The 25,337-nt window shown below is 33.3% G+C and overlaps 1 protein-coding gene and 1 non-coding gene across 7 annotated transcripts in view; one reads left to right on the top strand and one right to left on the bottom strand.

The window, feature by feature from the left end:
* The window catches only part of Pgant9 (polypeptide N-acetylgalactosaminyltransferase 9), a 394,016-nt gene extending 385,138 nt beyond the window's left edge, over positions 1-8,878 (top strand). For 5 of the 6 annotated variants that reach the window (XM_077436907.1, XM_077436908.1, XM_077436909.1 and 2 more), the window contains 6 exons: positions 680-933; positions 4,095-4,304; positions 4,381-4,563; positions 5,638-5,748; positions 8,125-8,253; positions 8,337-8,878. In XM_077436907.1, the coding sequence (XP_077293033.1) occupies positions 680-933; positions 4,095-4,304; positions 4,381-4,563; positions 5,638-5,748; positions 8,125-8,253; positions 8,337-8,477 (1,028 nt within the window). In that variant the 3' untranslated portion in view covers positions 8,478-8,878. Of the gene's footprint in view, positions 1-679; positions 934-4,094; positions 4,305-4,380; positions 4,564-5,637; positions 5,749-6,074; positions 6,180-8,124; positions 8,254-8,336 lie in introns of all 6 variants that reach the window. The other variant, XM_077436910.1, reaches the window with a different exon arrangement.
* A 5,038-nt stretch (positions 8,879-13,916) lies between these two features.
* On the bottom strand, positions 13,917-14,078 carry LOC143916275 (U1 spliceosomal RNA). The gene has a single exon (XR_013260965.1). It is a non-coding gene; the product is annotated as a U1 spliceosomal RNA (small nuclear RNA).
* Between the last annotated feature and the right edge of the window lie 11,259 nt (positions 14,079-25,337).

The raw sequence follows: 25,337 nt of genomic DNA, 5'->3' as shown, positions 1-25,337 counted from the left end.
CCACTACGCTTCGACTGTGGAGCTTAAAAGTTCACGGGACGTTGGAGCTTTCCAGAGACGAGACGAGGTTTCTTTCTCCCCTCGGCTCTGACAAGAAACTTGTTAAATTCGGAACGTTTCAACCGCGGCAACTTTTTATTGCTTTCCATGGGAGGAAAACAGTGAAATCCGTTTTTAGCGTCCATTACTCAGCACAATTATACGATCGCGTTGAGAATTTCCCTTTGGTTCATATCGTTAATACTTCTGTTTCGAATTGTACGCACGGTAACCTTTTTTCTAGTTTTTCTGCAGGTGTTCGGTCTATCAATGCCGATGTTGTTGTTAGATTTTTTTTTTATTTTACCTTACTTGGTTTAATGGCCGCGGACGCCCACACCGTCCCAGTCGGCTCTTCACTCTTTTATCGCATGTTTTATCGCCGTTTTTCCCTACTTTAAATGATCTCCTGCCGTCTTTGCTCCTCCCCTAGCTGCGATGTTTATCTGCCCGTTTTTCTCCCTTTTTTATATTTACGGTCACCTTTTTCAGCGCTCTATTGCCTCTCTTTTAGGAGTTTCTGGTCATTTTTCGCCTTTCGCTTTCTTTATAAGTAAAATGGCGGGTATTTTTTATACGTTCGGAGGCATAAGCGTTATTAGATCCATATATAATTTTTTTTTTTTTCGCTTCGTTTCAGGATGGCTCGAACCTTTGCTGGATCGGATCGCTCGCGATCCCACCACGGTGGTGTGTCCGGTAATTGACGTCATCGACGATACGACACTTCAGTACCATTGGAGGGGGAGTGGAATTGTCAATGTTGGAGGATTCGATTGGAATTTGCAATTCAACTGGCACCCGGTGCCTGAAAGGGAGAAAAAGAGACACACGAGCAATGCAGAGCCTGTTTGGAGCCCGACAATGGCCGGTGGTCTATTTTCAATTGATAAGGTATTATAGAAAAATTATTTCGAATGGTTTGATTGATGTGTGTGTACTATACGATTACATATAAGAGGATGCATTTAAAAAAAATCAAAATTAATATATTTTTATATAGTTATATTTGAAAGTGGCAAATGTCCACTTCATTTCGAGAAATATTTTGCAAAAAATTAGATAGAATGTTTTACGTTTAACAATATTTTAATATACTAGTGGCTTGTAATACATTATTTCTGATTTTCCGAAATTCCGGACACATCGAACGAAAAACATTGATAAAAATTCGTGAATTAAGTCAAACGGAAATAGTGTTTTTGGATCTGAAAATTCTTCCATTCTTCTGCCATTTTCAAATATAACGGCTCATATGTATATTGTAACCACTTTCATGTGGGATTATATTTATTTATTTAATATACTTGGGGCAGGCGGCAAAGCCGATAGGCCCAAGGGGTTTGAATAAACATATTTTACAAATTATACATATATCCAATAAAAAAAATGAGAAAAATTAAAATACATTAAAAAAAAACAATGTTAAAATAAAATAAAATAAGAGAAGAAAAAAAATATATAAACAAAAAAGATAAAAATACAGAAATATGATTATGGGAAAGAAGAATCACAAAAATCCTTTGGTTTTAAAAAAAGTATCAAGTTTATTCTTAAAAATATTAATATTAATAGAGGTTACTAAATCGTTGGGAAGACTATTCCAAACTGAAACCACTCTGTTAGAAAAGAATGTATCTCTGATCAATTTATTAGATTTATCTTTTTGGAGTCTAAGCGAGTGACCTCTGAGGTGAGTGCTTGTGTTCAATGAAATAACATTAGACATATGACAATTATAGGGATTATTAAGAATTTTATAGACTTCGATTAAGTCACCTCTAGTTTTTCTTGTCTCCAATGTAGTGAGATTCATTATTTTCAATCTTTCATTATAAGTAAGTGATTTGAGTTCAGAAGGAATCTTTGAAGTTTTCCTTTGAACCCTTTCAATACATGTAATATTCTTTTTAAAATGAGGATTCCATATGTTAAAAGCATATTCAAGTCTAGGTCTGATGAAAGTTTTATATATTTTTGTTAAAATAGTTAAATTTAGAAAATTGAATACCCGCTTTATAACATACAATTGAATTATATAAATATCAGTACCATTTTCAACTACACCAACTTTTGGTGGTCTAAAAGGGGGGTAAAATTATGTTATTTATTTATTTATAAAATAATACATACATACTTGAGAAAGGTTGGCATAGCCGATGGACCCAATGTACTTGTTACAATATGAAAATTGTAACGAACGATTTTACGCGCGCTTATCTGATCTCGCTTTGGGTGATGCAGAGGGCGTTTACGTCGTTTTTCTTCCAAGGGTCGGGTTATATGGAAACGTGGACTAACCTTGGGATACAGTTATATATAGTCGGGGAGGTTCCTGACTGCAAATCGTCTCGTCGATAACAGCTTCCTCGTGGTCGGGAAGCTGGCTCTGCGGTCCTCTCGTCGGTCAGTCCTCTCACGGCTGATGTTTCTCCGGAACCGGCGTGAGGAATACAAGGGACGTTGGGCTGGTACTCTTGGGAGGGAGTGATGCTGCACTCGACCTCACAACGGTTCTTCAGCAAGATGGTGGATCTCTGGTCCCCGTCTCCCCCTGGAGACGTGCACAGGAGAGATCTTTCTTCGTCGGTCGATGGCGGGTGAGAGAGAGTCGCTCTCCATGCGCACGCGCCTATAAGGCTTTTTCCTGTGTGGCCACTCGAAATAAAGGGCGTGTGTTGCCCTATGGGACGATGGGGAGAACGTCGCGTTACAAAATGTTATATTATATATGTAAAGCAAAAATTATAACAACAAAAATAAAAATCAAAACGGGGGAAAATAAAACAAACAATTAAAAATTGAAAAGAATATACTTAAAAAGAAATATCTACATTAATAATAAGGCAATCATCCAGTTTGTTTTTTAAAGTATTTAGGTTACTAGAAGTTACCAAATTCAACAGAAAGACTATTCAAAATACTAACCACTCAATTTGAAATAAAGGATTCTCTATTTTCTATTTATTTTCAAGTAAATATATTTTTGGAATCTGAGAGTATGGCCTCTCAGTTGAGTGTTTTTGTTAAACAAAAGAAGGTTAATCATAGGAGAATAGTAATGGTTATACTTATAATTTTATAGACTATACAATTGGATCACCTCTCATTCTTTTCATCCTCAAAGTGGAAAGATTTATTCTTTTCAATTTAATTTTGTATGAAAGTGATGTAAATTCCGAAGGCATTTTTGTAATTATTCGTTGGACCTTTTCTAAACATACAGCGTCCTTTTTAAAATGAGGATAAACGCAAATTCCAGTCTGGGTTCAATATTGGCTCTTACATTTTGACCTAAAACCTCGTCATTGATACAACTTTTTGATTTATATACAACATTGATACACGTTTTATAATATGTATATAAAAAAGAATTACATTTTTTGATGATAGAATTTATACGAGTAGACCATTTTAAATCACATGTGGTAATAACTTCAAGAACGGACTGAGCTTCGACAGGAGGAACTAATTCAATAAAGATTAAATAAATACTGCTCAAGTTCTTATAGTCTGTCATTGATAAATACTTAAAAACATATTATTCCTTACTTTTGACATAGAATTTTTATATTCTATGCATATATGTTTGTATTACTTTTGTATTTTATCATTTTTCAATGTATTAAAGTTGGAAAATTTTGCTTATGCGGCGACTTGTGGGGATTATCTGAAACTTCAGCTAACTTCATCCTGGAAGTTTTTAGCATGCCTGACATCACATTAAAACTGTAAATTAAATGCACTAACTGATAAAAAGTTTAAATGCACGTACGATATAACATATACATTTATCTACATATAATAGTATATATACTAAAGCTCGATGCATAATTTTGCATGATAATTATTCAAATGTCTGTCCGAAACTTACTCCGAAATACGGGCGCACCTAACCACGTCACACCGTTTGCTTTAACTCTTGGAATTGGAAAGTTTCTCTATTATCTATCCAATTTCAAAGTTTCCATCGACTCGCATTAGTGTCACAAGTCTGAAATCGTCGATATCAAACCACGCTCACGTTTTCATATCCCTCGTGTGTTTCATTTCAGAATTTCTTCGAGAAGCTCGGGACTTACGATAGCGGATTCGATATATGGGGCGGTGAGAATTTGGAATTGTCTTTCAAAACTTGGATGTGTGGAGGCACTCTTGAAATTGTGCCGTGTTCCCACGTGGGTCACATCTTTCGCAAAAGATCACCCTACAAGTGGCGAAAAGGCATCAACGTTCTCAAGAGGAACTCTGTTCGACTCTCAGAAGTAAGCTCGAATGAAGTTTTTTTTATTGGGATTATTGATATTTGTCGCATATTAATCTTACCGTTGAAAATTACAGGTGTGGTTGGACGACTATGCCAAGTACTATTACCAAAGAATAGGCAACGATAAAGGTGATTTTGGCGACGTTTCTGAAAGAAGGAATCTGAGGCGTAAGCTAAGTTGCAAATCCTTCGATTGGTATTTGAAGAATATTTATCCGGAACTTTTCATACCGGGAGAAGCTGTTGCCAACGGAGAAGTAAGATTCTTTTGCATTGTTCATACAAGTTTACTTCACATATGATACGATTAGAGTTTCCAATTATTCGACTTCGTCAACTATTCGAATGTCGAATAGAATATATTCGAATAGTTTTAAACAATAGAAAACAGTGTGAAATATTAATTCAAAATAATTCAAATGAGTCCACATACATTAAAAAGAAAAAGTAAATTTATCGTCATATATAAACTTTATTTTAATTTTAAAAATAATAATACTTTAAAGGTTTCAAAATTTAATCTCGCCCTTAATTTTATTTTTATTATTCCTGCTGTGGAAAACACTCTTTCAGTAGCAGTTGACGTTGGCTTAATTGTTAATAAAGTTTTTAGAAGGATATCTAAAGCTTCGGTTCATTTTTTAAAGTTATCCAAGTACTTGAAGTTTTTTTTAACCTTTTGGAATTATCTTGAAATTTGAAAAACTTACTTTTATAACTTGAACGCGTGTTCAATCAATTTATTTAATTTGAGAAAAAATACCCGGATCGATGATGTGTCACTACGAACTCCGAAACACAACTGAAGTTCAAAACAACATTGTAAATGAAACGAAATATTTCTGCTTATCCATTAAAATTGCGTTTCGTTTCAAATAAACGCTGCAATAAGTACTCTTTCGTAAAATACATAAGTTCAATTTCTAAAGCGAGGAGTTCCAATGTCAAGTTTCACGAATCCATTGCACTGAGGCGATAAAATGACTCCGAGTCGACGACTAATACGTCTTTCACACAATACACTGCTTTGTTACACATGTCGAGCTAAAAATAAAATTGTATTATGTTAAAAAAATTCTAAATTTGTAAAAATTTAATTTATATATTTTATAATATAAATATAAATATATAAATATTTTATTAAAATTTCACGAATAGTTGTTCAAATATTCGAATAACGAATAGTTCAAAATAGCCCGAATATATTCGAATATTCTCTGATTGGAAACTCTTAGGTACTATATGTATATACATTCACACTTTTTGAACTTATCCAACACGTCTACATACAATATGAGTGTGTATTAATATTTTAATATTGCGTCATTTAGTTCCGAAACCTAGGAATGGGTGGTAAGACTTGTTTAGATTCACCCATGCGTAAGACTGATCTACACAAACCAGCAGGACTTTATCCTTGTCATCGTCAAGGTGGCAACCAGGTACTTTTCAGAAATTGTCCACCGCATATACAATAGAATGGATCCAGCTGATCTGTGGATGACTCTACACGTGTACATTGCTTCGGAGCATACAACCTGCATGATTGTGATTAATAATTATAAATATATATGTACATGTGTGTCTGTTTATTTATATTACACGTTTTACACTTCACTCATAGCACTCTATACCCGTCCTGGCATATATTATGAATGTTTGTTTTGTTTTTTTTTTGTTTCTTTTGAGCATGCTTTTTCCCCTAATCTCACGAGTGTTTATTTCTCTTTGTTTCCCTACTTCGATCACGCTTTGGTACGATCGTCAGATTGCCAATGCATGGTCGGATCAGTGCCTGGATTCACCTTGCAAACCTGAAGATGTCCACAAACCAGCCGGTCTTTGGCCTTGTCATAGGCAAGGTGGCAACCAGGTGAGGGAAAAGGCTTCAACGGCTTAAACCTCCGTTATTCAATTTATGTAGAGGTTTAATTTTGGTGACGGCACTTTACCTTTACACTGGTTAGATTTGACCCGGTGAATGTGGTGATGGTTTTTGTATAATTCTCAATTTAAATCACACACACAAAAAAACGCTGTAAATTATTATCCATTACTCATAACGGTGATTGATTCATCCCATTTTTTTTTATCCTATCATTTTTTCAACCTAATAATTTTAACTTTTTTAATTTACTATATATTATATTATAATAAAACCATATTTTTGTTTTAACATATGTATATATGTACATACTTATATATAAAGTATAAATTAGATCTCATATTAACTTCTTTATTTATACTTTGGGAAAGGTGAAACAGTCGATGGACTCAATTTTATATTTTCTCATGATGCCGCTGTCGGGTTACCCTTATTATATTTGAAAGTGTCCACTTTTCTTCATTTCGAGATATTTAATGTTTTGCGTTCTAAAATATTTAATATACTGGTAGCTTGCAATATATTTTTTTGTTGCTTTTCCCAAGATTCTAAACATATCAAATTAAAAGTAGTGATAGAATTTGTGATGTCAAACTGAAATAGTGTTGTTGGAACTGAAAATGGACTTTCAAATGATGTATACTTCTAAATAAAAATGATATATTTTTCTTATTAACTGAATAGACTAGTGGTTAACATATAATGTTTTGAACAAAGTGGTCACGGGTTCAAATCCCACTGGTTTCTACTAGCCACACCTTGGATTTGTGATTCCAGGTCAATCGTTTCCTATCGGAGTTTGGCAATTTATCTGATTTTCATTGAAAACGGTTCCAACAATCTGGTAACCTTACCTATTTTCTGGCAAATCTCAAGTTTTCAGCAATGTCGAATTTCGCTGAATTGTATAAATGCTGCAAATTTACAAATTTGACCATAGATGTCTCTGTGGGTGTTGATTGATATGTGTTTACTTTAATACTTGTATCAAATATATAATGTTTCTGGCCAGGAAGGCGCAATGGTGGTTACCTGTTAAACCTTCCTGGTATAAATTAAATCAATTAAGCTGATTAATAAAATAATCGACAACTTAAATACATATAAAAAAAATAGAAGGTGAAATTACGTCACTTTAAACAATCGAAATTGTACAATAATATTTTACAGTGAAATTTATTTTGTTTATATCATGGGGCTATTATACTACATATTTTGATGTTGTTTTTTATAAATTTACAAAAATACATCATTTTTTACCTAATTATAGCACTATATAACTTTTTTTAATTAGATTTACGCTTCTTTTAAATATAATGGCTTATATGTATGTATAGAAATTTAAAATCATATTCAAATAGTTTGTAGGATGGTGTTGCCAATTTGATGATAAACCGTTTCAATAATTAAATAACATTAATTAATTGGCAAGTTCTGATAGGAAACGTTACAAATATCGACTTGAAGTTACAAATATCCAACTCTGACCAGCAGAACTACAGATAATACTCGGAATTTTTTTTTTCAATCGAGGTAAACCTCTCAGTGGTTAGCATTTACGCCACCACCAAGCTATGCTGCTGGCTTATTTGAATAAAATAATATTTATTTGACATTTCATACTAAGCTATGTATCTGTTTTAAACGTAATAGCGAATTTGATCTGTTATTGCTTATCAATCAAGCCCGAATAAAACTTGAATTTGGTTTGTATTTTGTATAATTTATGTTTATATACACATTTAATAATGCATGCAATCATGTAGTTTTTATGTTTAGGTATAGTTAAAAACATTATTAATTCATCCACAGGTCAGTATGGTGAATGCTAACATTTAATAGAATCTAATAAATTAATGAAGTTTAATTAATTTGTATATATTATACTAATATCTGAAGAATGGCTTTGAAATTAATGTTATACCATTTTCAGTATTGGATGTATTCTAAGACTGGTGAAATAAGACGTGACGAAACTTGTCTTGATTATTCCGGTCAAGATGTGATTTTGTATCCTTGTCACGGATCTCAGGGTAATCAACTTTGGAATTATGATCCTGATGTAAGTCAACGTTCTACTGTTACGGGTGCAATTTGTTTCATTGTCCGTCGTGAAAAACTAATATCGGGGTTGTGACGTTTCAGACGAAGCTTCTCAAGCACGGAAGCAGCGAAAAGTGTCTAGCAATCAACAGTGGCAAAGACAAACTAGCGATGGAAGAGTGCGACGTGTCGGAAAAACGACAATATTGGCAGCTCGAAAATTACGACGCTTCAAAGTTGTAGTATCAAAGATACGACGGTAGAGTTCACTCTAGCGGAGATATCCTGGAGTATTTTTTGTGGTGAACATTTAATGTTAATTTGACATATCCGAGAACTTTATATACGAAAATTGCGAACTGAATACAATTCAGTCGGTTTGAGTACTTTTTATTAAATAATAATGGACTTTTATTCAATTGAATGAGTGTTATGAAAGTTTGAAAAAAAATTCCTATACGCCGTATGGACGCGGTTATATTTAATTTTACATGTAAAAGAATGTTCTTCGTATATCAAGTTATATTATGTAATATATATATGATTGTTTTTTGGAGTATTTTAGAATAATGACTGAATTTTTTGTGAAACATCTGTTATGTCAAATATTTTATATATTGCCAAACTGATTTTGAAACTGTAGGAAAAAAAAAAAAAACTATTACTAAAACTTTGTACATAATAGTGAACGAAAACAACTTAGTTTTTCTAGAATATTTATATAAACTTAACTATATATGGTAGTGCTTCTACGCCTTGAGAGGTTGTCATAAAAATAAATCTTAAATTAGCATTGAAATCTGAAAATTCAACCGTGAACAATTTGTTTCATTTGAAACTGTATTAATTTTTATTTGAAGTTTCTATTTACTGTCCAGTATACATATCTTTAAGATATTTTTTTATATACATACATTGCATAAAATGTGACAATCTGTCTTTTTACATTGAATTTTCTGTTCTCATCATACATATTATATCTACATATAATTCCACATATCGAAAATATTTTAATTAAAATACAAATTGATCCGATTAATTATTTGTATGACTTAAAGAAAATATTTATTCCACCACATATCGACGTTTTAATGAAGATTATAACTGTATATTTTTCGTATAAATTCTCTACTTACATATTATGTATCTATAATTTATATATTCTTCAGGATTTTAATGAAAAATTTATTATTGACAAATTTTATTGTCTTTAAACGTATTAATTATACTCTTCATATCCACTACATGAAACATATTTCCATATATTATAATATATATTGATAATACTGACATAAATGTACATTGTGTAACATATATATATTATATAAAGAGCATTCCTTGTGATGTATTTTTAAGATATCTAAATGTTGTTAGTATTATTAAAAAAAAAAATGATTACTAGTTTAAATTAGATAAATGTGTAGTTATATTGAAAATTTGACAATAATTATTGTTTTGTTAAATTAAATTTAACATGAGAATACTCATGCCAAATTTCGATTTTACTTTCTTTTTTGATTTCTTAAAAATGTTCCTATTATTATCATACTGACATTGGAAATAAACTTTTTTTTTTGTTATTTAAATTAAATCAATAACGTTTGTAATAAATTTTTACTTATTGGTTTGCTTCACTTGTTCGAAAAGATTTGTTGCATTTATTGAATGTATATTTGTGCATTTCCACTGAGGCGACCCAATGACACATTATGTGTTATGTCATCACATTAGAAATGCACTTAATGTAAAATAATATTTGTTTTGTTGAATAGATGTCTACGAAAATTGCATCTAGTCTCTTTTTTTTTTGAATTTATTCGAAATATTCACAAACCCTACATATGTACGAGTGTGTGTGTGTGTGTGTATTTTGAATAATTATTATAACCACTCAACAGTTTAGCCACTACGGCTAATGCTCAAAATTGTACATTCCTTAAATAGTTAGCATAATTATGATAAAAATATTTTTAGATTAAATATATATATATAATTATGATTTGTGCAATACAGCTCCAACTTAGCCAAAACTAATTCATAATACTATTTAATTTAATTTGATTTCGGAAGTCTTGCGTGTTGTATAAATTGTCATTGTTATGTCTATTTTATCTATTTCTTCTAAATGATTCGATGCAACAATTCAAATGACCTTTGTAATAATCAGCGTGTAGGTTGGATTGCGTTTGGATTAAATCCTAAACCTTTCAGCAACGAGAGCAGTAACCGAAAAATTCGCTATATTTGTGAATAGGTCATAGTCGTTTTTCTATGTATGTAATAGTATTCATAAAATTTTAATCATGGCCAGTTACTTAAAAACTCAAAAGAAAAACATTATTTAACATGTATTATTACTCCTATTTTTTTTTTGCGTTTTTGATACATATTTTTAATTCATATGTATGTAATAAATATATTATTTTTATCAACTATAATTTGCCTAATAATTTACTTTATTATTTTCAATACTCATTTGAGGTGCAATTCCATTTAAATGTATTTTTTATCATTCTTGAATTTCATTCCATGATATTGGAATATACATGTATAATATTAATGTGAATTAATTAACACAGAAGAGATGCTGATACACAGAAGAGATGAGACAGACTTGCTAATAATACTTCTTCTTTGATACAAAATTTAATGTTTTTTGATCGTACATTCCGGTCGGTTCTCCGGAGCGCTAGTCATAATGAAATTATTATAGAATTCAAATTGATTACACGTGTAAATTGGTGAAAATAATCATATCTATTCATGATAACTGTCAGTACATACATATATAGAATACGTATCTCTGAATTGTGTCAGTATAATTTGTAGACGTAAGTTTTGAATATGTGCCTTATTATTGAGTATAGTTTTAATTTTTCCTGTACATACAAAAGTGTATCATATCATTATAATAATTATCATTATCGATTATTGTGGAAATAAAGTATTATGTTGAAAATAAAAATGTCCAAATTCATTTTACCAAAGTTTTATTTGTGCTACGTTGTTCAGAAAAAAAAGCTAAGAAAATACCAATATCCTAACTGTACCTCTAGTTCCTGCTCGAAACTATGCATTTTAAAATAATGTATTTTATTCTTATAGGAACGATCAAATTACATGATATAAAAAATGTGAATGGAAAATAATTCCGAAGAGGAAGACATGGCCTTTTTTTTTGGCTTCTTATTTCATCAAAAGTTTTTAATCACAAGCATATTCATGTCAATAAGAAATACATACAAAAATATATATTAAAACATATTTTGTGGACAAAGATGAAAGATGACATTTCACTAGAGTTGCAGAGTCTTGAGTTGTTGATAAAAATTGAACGACTCTGACTCGGCTTAAGCATTCAAATACATTTTTTCTAGATCTTTGATCAAATTTCCCATTGTGTTTGTTCTCGAGAACAAACACTAATGAAAACGTTTTATTTATGGTCCGTACGCACCAAACCAACGACGATTTTGGGCCAACTTTTAAAACCAGTAGCGTACAAAATATTGAAATAAAAATTAAATAAAAAAGTTGAAATTAAATATCAAAATTAAGCTAACGAGCGAGATTGAGCTAAAATTAGATCATCGTTGATGTTTTGAATTTTAACAATGTTTTGAATTACGACGATACGCATTACAACCAGAGAAATATTATAATTACGAGCGAAAAAAACCTTGTTATTGTTTCTTATAAGTCGTCACGATACACTACTGTGTTTCGCCGTCGAATGAAATATTTAACAAAAAAAATGTCGGTGATTTGTCAAAGGGTTTTTTTTTTTCTTTCGTCGAAATAAAATTAATAATCACACATTATCCGATAAATTTTACCTCTGAGATGGATTTAATTATTTGATTTATTTTGATGAGAGAAACAATTGAAGACATTATCCGATAAAATTTACCTCTGAAATGATTTAATTAATTGATTTATTTCGACGAGAGAAACAATTGAAGACAAAAAAATTTCCTTTGATTAAACGGACAACGTCTCGGGTTGAAGACATCGCTCGGTCACCCATACTAACACATGATATATTCTCAGTAACTGCGCACTACGGGGAAGTAAAAATAATAATTCTTTGATTTTTTTTCGATCTTAGTGCGTATCTTCGTAAGTCAAAACATCTTCGACAAACAAAAGTCGAGGATTATAGGTATATTAGCTACAGAAGGCGCGTACACAGTACTCACACAAATGCATTTTTCATATACAGGCTGTTGAAAGAAACATGCTAATATTTATATATTTTATTTCAACCGATCGTGTAATTTTTTAAAGATCTATGATATAATTTGGATGGCATATTTATTTAATATTTGAATACGTGCCACGAATAAAATGATAAATAGCATTTTTTTTAATTATAAGTAAAACAAACGTACGTACGTACGAATGAGATGTGGGCATAGGTTCTGACATGACATTATGGTACGACGCATTATCAATAACAATTACAAATTGGGGTTGTAAATTTGGAACAAGCTTTTCTTTAATCCATTTTTGGTAATTAATCACGTTCATATTATTATGATAATCTCCGGTTTTAATTTTAGATGGATATATAAGTAACGCATTTGGAATAAATCCTTTTTCAGAACAGGCGTGATTAGCATATTACCCTTATATCGGTACTCTGCAACCTTTGCTAGTTTCATCAGACCATGATTTTGGCATCGTATGTGAGCTATTTATATAGGATTCATCCGTGTAAACTATAGGGCGGTATTGCAATCTATACTCTTCTAATTTGGAAAGATATATGGATCTCTTCAGTCGAATTACACTTTTTTCAATAAGTATTTGTTTATTATTTTTCATCTTTCTCCATTTGAAACCTAGCCTACAAACGATAACTCTTAACTAAGAAATTGCACCTTTAAATTTTAAACTATCTTTCAAAACTTCTAATAACTTTTGTAGGGTCGGAAATGTATTATGAACTAGATGAAAATCGTAGATAGTTCGCCTGATGACCTCTTGATCAAAACTATCCACTGTAGTTATTTTTGATAACCTTACACGATTTTTGCCCGGTGTCCTTAAAACAACTCGCACAGTCGATGAAGATGTGGATGCTGCTGGATCTGATGAAGATATAGGTTGTTTGACTCTGAAGATATAGGCTGAAGATATAGGTTGTTTCGTTGATGGCTCCGATATTGAAGGTTGCGATGTTGGCGGTGGCGGTTAGCCACCACAAATTGATTTCGTACTTCACAAACAATTCGCTTAACACATCTTTTGGAAACACCAGTCGCTTCCGCAGTTGAAGCATATAAATTTTTTGAACTAAGAAGAGGTTAGTAGCAATATGGCAAAGTATAAAAACGATCGGATAAGAGCATAGACGAATAATACATATGTAGATCCGCCCTCACGGTTTATACTGGTCTCCCTTTTGGCGCATGCAAAATACATGGCGTATGCACACTTTTCTCTCAGTAGGTTAGTACCTTCTAAGTAGGAAAGGTCGATTTCGTCACTAACTGAGGGGTGCTGAGGGTTTATCCAGCGACCGTAGGGAAAAAAAACCTTTTTTTTCCCCAACTTGCCACCGCTGGTTAAACCTTCCGCACCGCTCAGTTAGTGGCGACAAGATCTCCAACGAAGTATCTAGTAATGCCATATCTAGACTAAATTAAGATCTGATAGGAGCATGTGAAAGTGTAAGGGTCGGGACAGCGCGTACGCAGTCCCGGCTATCAAAAATTACGCGTCCGAGTTGCCCGCATTAGGGGCAATCGCAAGGGTCAGCTCTACCGAAGTGCAATGGAAGAGCCTCGCCCTGGGGGAACCGCCTTATTGATCACGGTGTCTCCTACGCCAGGTAAGTATGCTTAGAAACCCCTACGACCCCTCTTTATACCAATGTACTATGTCACTGCTTGGGGTGACTGCAAACACCTATCGCCATCTATACAACGCCACTCAAAGCTCTACACATTATATTTCAATTCAACTATTCATAGGGTTGTCAGATTTCATGCAAGTCAAACCGGGACACCCCTCCCTCAAAAAAAAAATCAGATCAAACAATTTTTAATTTATATTAAGTAATTAAATTATATTAATTACTTAACCCTTTGGCTGCTACGAGGTTTTTCAATGTCCAAGCGAAAAATGCTAACATTTGTAATTATTTTGAATAAAAATAAATATAATATTTTTTTTTACATACTTACTTCGCCGAACACTCGTAATTTTTATAATACTTTATATACATTTTTAAGAAGCAGTCGTGGACTCGTGCTCTCTCTTTCTGTCTTGCTTTTACATGCGTGCGTGCGAAAGAGATACCTACATATATACACTAAATAAGTTTTGACGATTGTTTTCCGAGGCTTTATTCTTTTCAATAATCTATTTTTAGATATCGATGTATCCTTACAACATGCGATATATTCGAAACAGGTAGCGGTCTCTCTCTCTTTCTTTCTTGGTTTTAATTGTGTACGTATGAGCGAGACACACAAGGATGCGAAGTTTCTAATAATCAAATAATTTTTCAACATGTATCATAAACATTTTGTATGCATTTCAGTTGCATTTGATTGATTGCATGAATTCGTGACGTCTCGTGACCTATATAATTGAAAGCGGATTTCTATTGTTTTTTGCCATTTATTTTAACTCTGCAAAATGATATTGGACAGTGAAAGTGATGAAAGCGAAATAATAGCTCCTCGCCGAGGAACTCGACAAATCAGCAGCTCTACTGATTCTGAAAATGAATTTATCGATAATAATCAATTCCCAAGCAATAACTCCTTATATGACATTGACAACGAACCCGAAATTTACTTTGATGATGAACCCGAAATTGAAGAGCTTTTATTTAAAAAATTGATAAATATTTATAAAGCTTGATTGAAAAATGAATATAAATACGTATATAAAAAAAATGTTTCGTGCCACTGATGCGCTGGTGGCTCAAAGAAAGTATTGAAATACGACAATTAATGACGTCAACAACGATCGTCGTAGCAATCTTCGCCGATTTCAAAACAACGATTTATCGTTGTTGTAGCAGTCAAAGGGTTAAATAGGAACAAAATCAGTCATAAAAATCTAAATTAAAAAAATACAATGTTAAGTCCACATGAACACATTAATACGAATAAAATCTATATTCAGCTATTTTATTAATAGGAACAAAAGCAGTCATAAAAATTGAAATTTAAAAACAATTAACAATATAATATAAACCAACGAATAGGAACAAAATCAACCATAAACATCTAAATTAAAAAAATACAAATAATATACACATAAACATAAATGATTCATCACTAGAGGTAGGACCGGAAGCGTGCCATTTATTGTTCAATTGTTGTAAATCCTTTGTAAAAAAGGTTCGGCAAACCTTTAACAATGCATTTACAACATTTGAACAATATACAGCCCCCTCAGAGTCCGGGCTTTATTCATCACATAGAAGTAGAATGCATAGAATCGCTCTCAACCTCCAAAAATGTTGCTACAAAAACTCTGCGCGGCAGAGTGTGTTCATTGTTTGCTAAACTTCGTCTCTCTCTTCGATGTCTCGCTTTTAGACGATACTTTTGTTAACAATGACCATTCTATGCATTCTACTTCTATGCTGATTAATCATTCTAAGTGTGAGAAAAGTATCGATTCAAGATAAATTGATTGATGGCTAATAAGCATTTTTTGTCTCCCTTCTACACACAGTTCTGCAGACTGACTGGTGTGTGTACCAGACTATCTGGTCCAGACATCGACTTTCTGTTTATAGTTTACTAGTTGTTTTACCCGGCTTCGCTCAGTATTTGTAATATAGACAGCTTAAACATGGCGAATCTAATAGTAAATATTCATTTGTTTTTTAATTAATTTTTTTTTAATTGAATCATCATAGAAACTTTACCAACAGTTCTCATCCAAAAATACTTACATGCAAAGTCTCTTTCGAAATTATACATTTATTAGATGTAACATATTTTTTAATTCCGAGTTAAAAACTTATGTAGAAATATAAAAAGTAGTAAACCGGGACATTTGAGCGTCCCGAGAGGTTTGTTCGGGACACCGGGACACGAGATTTAAAACTGGTGACAATCCCGATTAATCGGGACGCCTGACAACCCTACCTATGCATTTGTTTGTATGTATAATATATAAACTCAGTAGGCAGTGAAATTGTTATTGTCAGTGGAATTAAAATTTCACTAGTGAAATTATAGATTCCCTAACTAGGGTAGTGAGTGTGGATTTAACAATACAATTAAACATTTTGCTTATGTAGAGTAAATATGAAGGTGAACCAAAATTTTAAATAATGAAACATTTTGTCCTATTAAAATACAAAATTTATATTAATTTATAATTGACAGTCATCAAATAGAATCAGAGACCCAAACCGGAACCAAACCGAAAACCGGAATAACCGTTATTTTTGCCGGAATGAAAACCGAAACTGAACCGATATATATTTTTTTACCGAACTGGAACGAAAAAAATAACGGTTCGGGTCCCTAATAAAAATACAAAAAAAAAATTATAACCATATTATAAAACAAAAGAACCAATTAAATATTTGTACACTTAAAAAATATAAAATAAGCAATAAGACTAAAAACCTCTAATAAATAAATTATACTCTAATAAATATATTATGCCTCTAATAAATAAATAACCAAAATTAAAATAAAAAATCCATTGTTTTAATTGGGTCAGTATTAATATATCAAATGCCGGCATTTGATAAATTACTTTCACAACAGAAAAATTATAAAGCAACCTAAAATTAATGAAATTATGATTCTTTGCGTGGTTAACAATAATCAACAATTACGAAAGATCAATTATATTATGTATAGTTAAAAAATAAACAGTATACTCATTTAGAAACATAAATATCAATATCAATTTGTAAATTTAATATTATATTTAAAAATAACTTACTTTTAACGAGAAATGAAGATTTGATGATCACAAAAATGAATGATATGTGTATATTCATGTACATACATACATATGTCTATTTAACAGTCCGTCAACCTAATTATAAAAGTTCACGTATCTTATACATATATTAGCATTCTCATGACAATAATCATAAAATGTGCACACAAATCAAGGAAATCACCAAAACTACCGAAATTGACTCCTCGAAAGTCGAAAACGAAATAAATGGCTGTGAAAAGAAATTTCGGTAATAACTTATTATTTTATTAACTAACTATTACTAATACATAGTTAGTTTCGACTTCAAATGAAACATTTGTGTTCATTTCTTTTTTTCACATTCAAATTTCTCGACGCTAAAAATAAAAATGCATCAAGGAACGGATTAATATATCTCGCATTATCGGATCCTGAATAACTGCATTATCAGATCCTGGGTAATACAGTCTTTGTACCTGTTTTTTTTACACTTTGGTCTCTCCCGAACTTCTATTCACGTTGCCGTACCAAATGGTCATTTTTCGTTTGACAAAAGATACCGATAATTTAATAATCGTAAGTGAAACCATAAAAGAGGTATGCGAATTCGGAAATCCTGTTTTGGGAGCGGTAATTACCTTTGAATTTGGAAGATGCTGAATTAGGTTTATGCTGTAATGTTGTGTTGTGTTGATTCTATATACTTGATCATTAGGATGATTATTTGACATTGAAGATGCTTTAATTGATTATATTTGAGTAATATTTAATGGAGGCACAATTTAGAAATATTATGGTTTTCTAAACAATTATCTAACAATGTCTCCAAAACAATAAGATTATCTTCTTCATCGCTCTAGATTAAATTTAAAAAATATATACAAATATTCTAACTAAAGTACTAAATATAAGCATATTCAATTGTACGCTGATTCGAATATAAACTACAATAAAGAAGTACAAATCAACTCAAGATCTAACATCTAGATATACAATACAATTAAAACATTAGGACATACCTTGAAGACGTAATGGAAGTTATTTATTTGCAAAGTAGCACGAAATCACTAGCCGTGTTGACCAGTCGATAGATCGACACAAAATGGTCGAAAAAGGTTTAGGGATTATTTTTATGACTTAACATCTGGCGAGTAGATGGTTTACAATTGAATGACCATGCATTTAGGTAAAAAAAACCTCTGTCACACAAAGTTATATGCAAAAAAATGTATGAATCACTATGCAAAATTATTTTTTTAATGCACCGCTAAATCTTTTATCGCTATCGTTATAAGTGTAGAGTGTAGATTGGTATCTCCAGTGCAGCATCTTCATTTTAGATAATTCTACAATATCTATTCAATGTTGGACATACCACTGGTGGGTAAGACCGATGCAGATTCTAGGTTAGATGACAATTACATAGCTCAGATTGCGTAGAATCCGGACTTTTCAAAAGCTTCTATTATTATTAAGGTGTGAGATCGGCAACCATTGACTGATTATTATTGTCCGATCGTGAGCAAAATCAGAGGTTTGTACGTGTATGATTTAATTTAAAGGGGGATCACACGTGGTTCTAGGCCAGTGGTTCTCAGGCGAAATTTTACCGGGCCGCACAGGCGATAATTGTGGTCCCATGGAAATGTCTGGTGGCCGCACCAAATGTAATCAAATAAATTAAAGTTACAAAAAAAAGTGTATCTATTTATTTAATAATAATGCAAATAGAAATTGCTCAACGCTCCTTTCTTCCAATGCAAGCCGCATTGCTGCTTCTAAGTTTGCGTCTGTCAGCTGGTTTCTAAATTTGTTTTTAATAAAGTGCATCACACTGAATGATCTTTCGCAATATACGGTAGTGGGAAAAATAGACAATATTAATAAAGCAATTGTTGCCAAATATTTATATTGGTTTGTTTCATTGTCAACGTAGGTTTCCGACCAAAATTTTTGAACCGAAATATTATTAAAATGGTTATTAAGTACTTGATCATGACTAATTTCTAATAATGCATATTTTACGTTAGCCCAGTTAATTAATCTCAATACTGAAAATGATTTTAATCTATTTAGTAGTACTATGAAATTTTCATTTGTCATCATAATAAAAGGGGAAGATACAAAAGAAACAGTTTTTAAAAAATTCAATTCTTCGAACCTTTTATCAAGTTCCAGATTCAGAGATTTAAGACACTCTATTATTTTAAATTTTAATTTTAATTTTGAACTTGTGTCTGTCATCTTATCTATCAAATCACTAACAGAAGATAAAATTGAAAAATTGTCATTTTCAACTTATGTCACAAGGCTTTTCTCTATATTTTTTTGTTTGTCAATGATGAGCATGGTTTCTATTATTGTTAAGTTACGTTTTTGTAGTTTTTAAAATCTATTTAATTTTTTTTAAATATTAGTATTATTTACTATTAAGTCGCTGGTGGCCGCAGTAAAATCCACTAGTGGCCGCACTTGAGAACCACTGTTCTAGGCCCTAGAATCTAGGGGGATCTTTATTATAGTGCAGCTGCTGGGACACCTGCAGTCATACTGCAGGGATTTTTGGAAATAAAGGAACATTTGGTGATTTAGATTGATTTGGTTGTTTCACTATCAAGAAGTAATTTTGGTTATTTTATTTTTAAAATCTATTTTTACGTAGTTAATTTAATAGTGAATACGGGATTAAATTGTCGGTGTACCGATTCACCGGTAAATCTTCAAAATGTCGCCATCGCTAATACGATATATTGCAACGTAATAGTAACTCATTGTAATAAGTAGAGGCCTACCTCTACTTATTACAATAAATTATTAAATTAAATTATTAAATTATTAAATTATTATTAAATTTTTTAACCGGAAGCGTGCTTTTTCAAGGAAACAGTGCGTTTTGGGTCTATTTTCCAGGAAACAGGGCAAACTACAAAGCTAGAGAGCATAAAAAAAGGTTCATCGTAAAAATGAACAAAGCACGGCGAACGATGAACAATGAACAGCGCAAAGTTGGTCCGCTCTTTAGTAATAAGTTGTAGCAAGTAGAGAGGCTTCTGTCAGGTTCTGACTAGCACATACCCACATCGCGTCCGTTTATAAATATTACTAGTGTTGTGCCCGTTGATTTCAATGGGTGGTTTCGGAAAGGAATTGATACACGAATTAAAATAAAGTTATATGGTATACACATGTATGTATATAAATATAATGTAAGATAATTTATAGGCGCATTACACGCTCGTCAATTCAACCCGTTCACCCGTTTGAAATGATGAATGAAGTGTGCGTGTGTGTGTTTGTATGTGTGTATGCTCTCACACAGCGCATCTGACGCTGACGCCACCCGTTCCAACTCACTCAATATCAGGAGCACATGTCAGGCGCTCCACACCCCCTCCACTTCCCGCGTCTTCTCAACATAATCGGTCGTCACGCCACATCCCTATGCATAACGTACACTTCTGGTATTCTAAAATTTGTTTTTTTGAAATCTCCATACTTGTCCACGCGACCGCCAGATACATACATACCAGTGGCGTGCGGTGAAATTTTCTCTCTCTTTTTTCTCACTGATACATACCTACATATATACATCGTGTCCCTTTTTATATATATTATTATTCAACTTACAAAAATTACAATTTCACTAATCAGTAATAGAAAATTGTCATAGTGACAATATATGTAGTGGTGTTACCCCAATTTTGGAACAACGGGTTTCCAATGTTTTTATTCAATAAAATTATTTTGAAAATATATACTATGTACATATATGCATTTTTTTCGTCCAAGGCACTATTACATGAGAGTTAATTAAATTGTCAAGATTTGTATAATTTCTGACAAGAATTATATGAATATTTAGATTAAATAACGGGTTTCCGGAAACTTTTGATTTTTAACAACGGGTTTCCGGAAACCCATGCAAACCATTAGGGTGACACCACTGAATATATGTACATACATAGCTGTACCTTGTGAATTTTTAATCGGTAATTGGATTATTAGTCACATCACGATCGCCCAAAAGACAATTTTTGCCATGTAAATCGCGAATACGGAATTCTTGTTAGTATGATAGTTATCATTAGTATGATGGACTTTTCGGCTGCCAGATGTTCTGTTATAGAGATTTTAGTGACTTTTGGGCGAGCGCTTGGCGACCAATAATCACCGAAAATTTTAATCGAATACGAATTCCCTGAAATATCAGTGTAATTATTATAACATATTTTTTGATTTTTAAATGCTTTTTATTATTACAAAATTATGTTCACAATACATCTTATATATATTTTAATAGCTACTGATCTACTGATCATTTTCTATTTTACGATATAATTTAATTTGGTTAGTAATCATAGTATTATATTATTCTAATGTTAATGTATGTACATCATAATAGGAAAAAGAGCTCAAAAACCTATTTACAATCCTTATAAATGTTCATAATACATCTAATACATAATATTAATTAAAGACTCTCTAAAGTCGATGACCTAAAGCAGATTGTGTTTAGGTAATCTGTGTTTATACCTGAAGGGTATAGACATTTTGTTGTAATCACCGAGACTCACTTCACAAGTGTGTTAGTATGGTTATTATTGATTCTGTCATAGAATCTACTGTTTAGTTTGTTAGTAATGTCACGGAATATTATATATAGCATGCAGTTTTTTCAAGTTAGTATATATGGGTGTATTATAAATTATTTTTAGGGATTTATTTTGTATTACTTGGAGCTTGGAAAGATTAGTATTCGAGGCGTTATTCCATACAGGTGAAGCATAGGTTAATAATGGTAATATGAGCGCGCGATATAATTTTATTTTATTTAGCGTTGATAAAGAACTATGGCGATTAAATATTGGATATATTGAGGATATACCCCGCATCGCCTTGCATTTCGCTGCCTCAATGTGAGGTGCCCATCTCATTCTTTTATCAAACGTTACTCCTAAATATTTTATTACTGACTGCCATTTCAGACATTCTCCAGAGGGGATTTTCAGATCTAAACTTGGCTTATGCTTTCTAACACTAAAGAATATGGCGTCTGTTTTGGTTTGATTAATTTGAATTTTCCACTTAGTGTTCAGTCATCGTTTTAATTGCAAATTCAAGATTTTTAAGAATAGTGTCTGGTTTTTTGCTACTTGTGAAGCAAGCGGTATCATCTGCATATAGGGCTATGTGACAGTTTTTTGGAATAGGTATGTCATTTATATAATTATAACATATGCATAGTATATGTATGTATGTATGTATTTCTCGGAAAATGTCAACAGGTCATGCCTGTAGTGGCGGCCGCTAGAGTGTGCCACTGTCGCTATTTCACAATTTCGCCCGCTTATTGATGGGCATCCCTACGCTTGCGCACAACACGCCCACACTTCTCGACTGCATCTACAACAGACCACGAGACCACCTAGAACAACATCAGAGCCATCGACGGACCAAAGACCAAGCACCGGAAGTGGGCGAGGGGGGAGAGAGAGCCGGCATCCGGAACGGGAGCGACGGCCGCGAAGACTCCGCCCCGCGGAAAACGCGGAAAATTCGGCACGTTGCCGTTGTTTATCGTCCGTTTTGCGTGGGCCGTTTGTTTTGACCGCATTCCTGGAAGGAGACCACCCGTCTCGTCGTCCAGACGAACGAGGAGGGACATGTTGTCGGATCGACGTCGACGCTAGGTGAGGTCACCGTCGTCGTGGTCGTCCTCGTGGCGAAGATCAGCTGCTAACACGCATCTTAACCAGCAACAGGTATGCCGTTTCAACTCGTCTGTGTATATATATTATATACATGTAAACGTACGTGTACGTTGTGCCTGTACGTGTACGTATTTGGATCGTTAATAGCCCCGTCAGGATGCAACGTCTGAAAATGTGTGTACATATGTGTGTTGTTTGTTCGCGCGATATCGATCCATTTGTTCGGTTTTACACATGAATGACCCACTTTTACGTACGCGATGCTTCTCACCCACACACCCTCCCCATTCAACCGTGCTTAAATGAATTGCAGTGTGGTGGACTGGCATTCAAGAAATTTCACCCCAATCCAGTGCAGTGCAGGGTTTCTCAAACTATGTATGTTCCGCAGAACACTGGTGTTGCTATGGTTTTTTAGGCTGCAACACATTTGGGGTGTCACCCCAATTTTGGAAAGACCGATTTCTAATTTTTTTTACAAAAAATTCATTTTGAAAATATATATATATATATCATCATCATCATCATTTACAGCCATTCGCCATCCACTGCTGGATGAAGGCCTCTCCAACACGCTTCCACTCGTCTCTGTTTTGCGCAACACTCATCCATCTCATTCCGCACATTTTCCTAATTTCGTTCACCCATCTTCCTTGCGGTCTTCCTTTTACTCTTTTGCCTTCTCTCGGGTACCATTCAAGCACTTCTTTTGTCCACCTTTCGTCCATCCTCCTAGCTACGTGACCCGCCCATTGCCATTTCAATCTCTTCACTCTATCCACTATGTCCACTACCCTTGTCATATTTCTCACCCACGTGTTCCGCTTCCTGTCTTTCCTCGTTATGCCAAGCATACAGCGTTCCATACTTCTTTGAGTGCATTGGATTTTATTTTGCATCTTGGCGTTCAGTGTCCAAGTTTCACATCCATACGTCATCACTGGCAAAACGCATTGATCAAAGATCCTTTTCTTCAGGCAGAGTGGCATTTTTGATTTAAAAACAGCATTCATCCGTCCAAATGCACTCCACCCCAATTTCATACGTCTCTTTATCTCTTCATTTTTACTACCAGACATGTCAATTATTTGACCTAAATATAAATAATTATTTACTACTTCTACTGGTTTATCATCTAAGGGGATGCTATCAGGCATGCAATAACTATTGAACATTAGTTTAGTCTTATCTACGTTAATTTTTAATCCTACTTTTCTACTTTCCCTGTCCAGCTGTGTTAGTCTGATAAGTAGGTCAGCTGAATCACGAGCTACTAAAACTATATCGTCTGCGAACCGAAGGTGACTCAAAAAGCGACCATTGATGCTTACTCCGGCTGTATCCCAATCCAATTTCCTGAAAACTCCCTCAAGCACCGCATTGAATAACTTGGGCGAGATTGTATCTCCTTGTCTTACTCCTTTTCCTATGCTAAATCTATCTGTACCTGAAAAAATTTTAACTGAAGCTGTGGCATTCTTATATATTGTAGCTAACAGTCCCACATAGGGTTCCGGCACTCCCTGTGTTTTTAGAGCGTTAAGTACTGCATTATGACTAACTGTATCGAAGGCTTTCTCATAATCGACGAAACCTAGGCACAGTGGCCGTTGATATTCGTTGGCGCGCTCGATTAGTTCGCCAACTACTTGGAGGTGGTCCATTGTGCTGAAATTTGCCCTAAACCCTGCCTGCTCTATAGGTTGGTTCTCGTCGAGGATATTCTTCAGCCTTTCTGTAATAACCTTCGTGAAGAGCTTGTAGACCGCTGAAAGTAGACTAATGGGTCGGTAGTTCTTGATATCGCTTTTGTCGCCTTTTTTGTGTATTAAAATGATAGTTGCGTTATTCCATCCTTCTGGTATAGCTTGGTTCTGGATGCATTTGCTGAAAAGCCTAGCTAAGATATTAATTAGGGGGGGGCCGCCACATTTTAGTAAGTCGATGGGAATATTATCTTCCCCTGGGGTTTTACCATTCTTTGCAGTTTTTAGCGCGGCCTCTACTTCGCTAGGCAATACTGCAGGAACCCTTTGGCCGTGTGTCGATTCCAGAGTGGGGAATTGGCCGTTGTCGTTCTCGTATAGTTTTGCATAGAACGTGTAAACTCTGTCTATGATTTCTTCTCTATTCCTAATTATTACTCCGCTCTCTGATCTGATTGCGATCATTTGGTTTTTGCCTAAGAAAAGATCCTGTTTGCACTTTTTCAGGCTACGGTTATTCTTAATGGTATTTTCTATTAGCTTGCTGTTAAAATCCCTGACATCCCTGACTATTCTCTTCTTAATTTCCTTATTTACTAGATTGTATTCTTGCTTATTATTATCCCTATCTAAATTCCTTTTATGCTTAATTAGGTTTTTTGTTTCCGCTGAAATTTTGCTTAATTTAATCTGTTTCCTGAAACCACCTAATTTCTTACCTGTTGAGGTTAGAACCGAACTAATTACAGTGTTCAATTCCTCGATGTCTG

Source organism: Arctopsyche grandis, chromosome 8 (assembly GCF_051622035.1).
Source record: "Arctopsyche grandis isolate Sample6627 chromosome 8, ASM5162203v2, whole genome shotgun sequence".
Taxonomy (NCBI): domain Eukaryota; kingdom Metazoa; phylum Arthropoda; class Insecta; order Trichoptera; family Hydropsychidae; genus Arctopsyche; species Arctopsyche grandis.
Note: the sequence above shows the minus strand (reverse complement) of the source record. Positions and strands in the feature narration are given on the sequence as shown.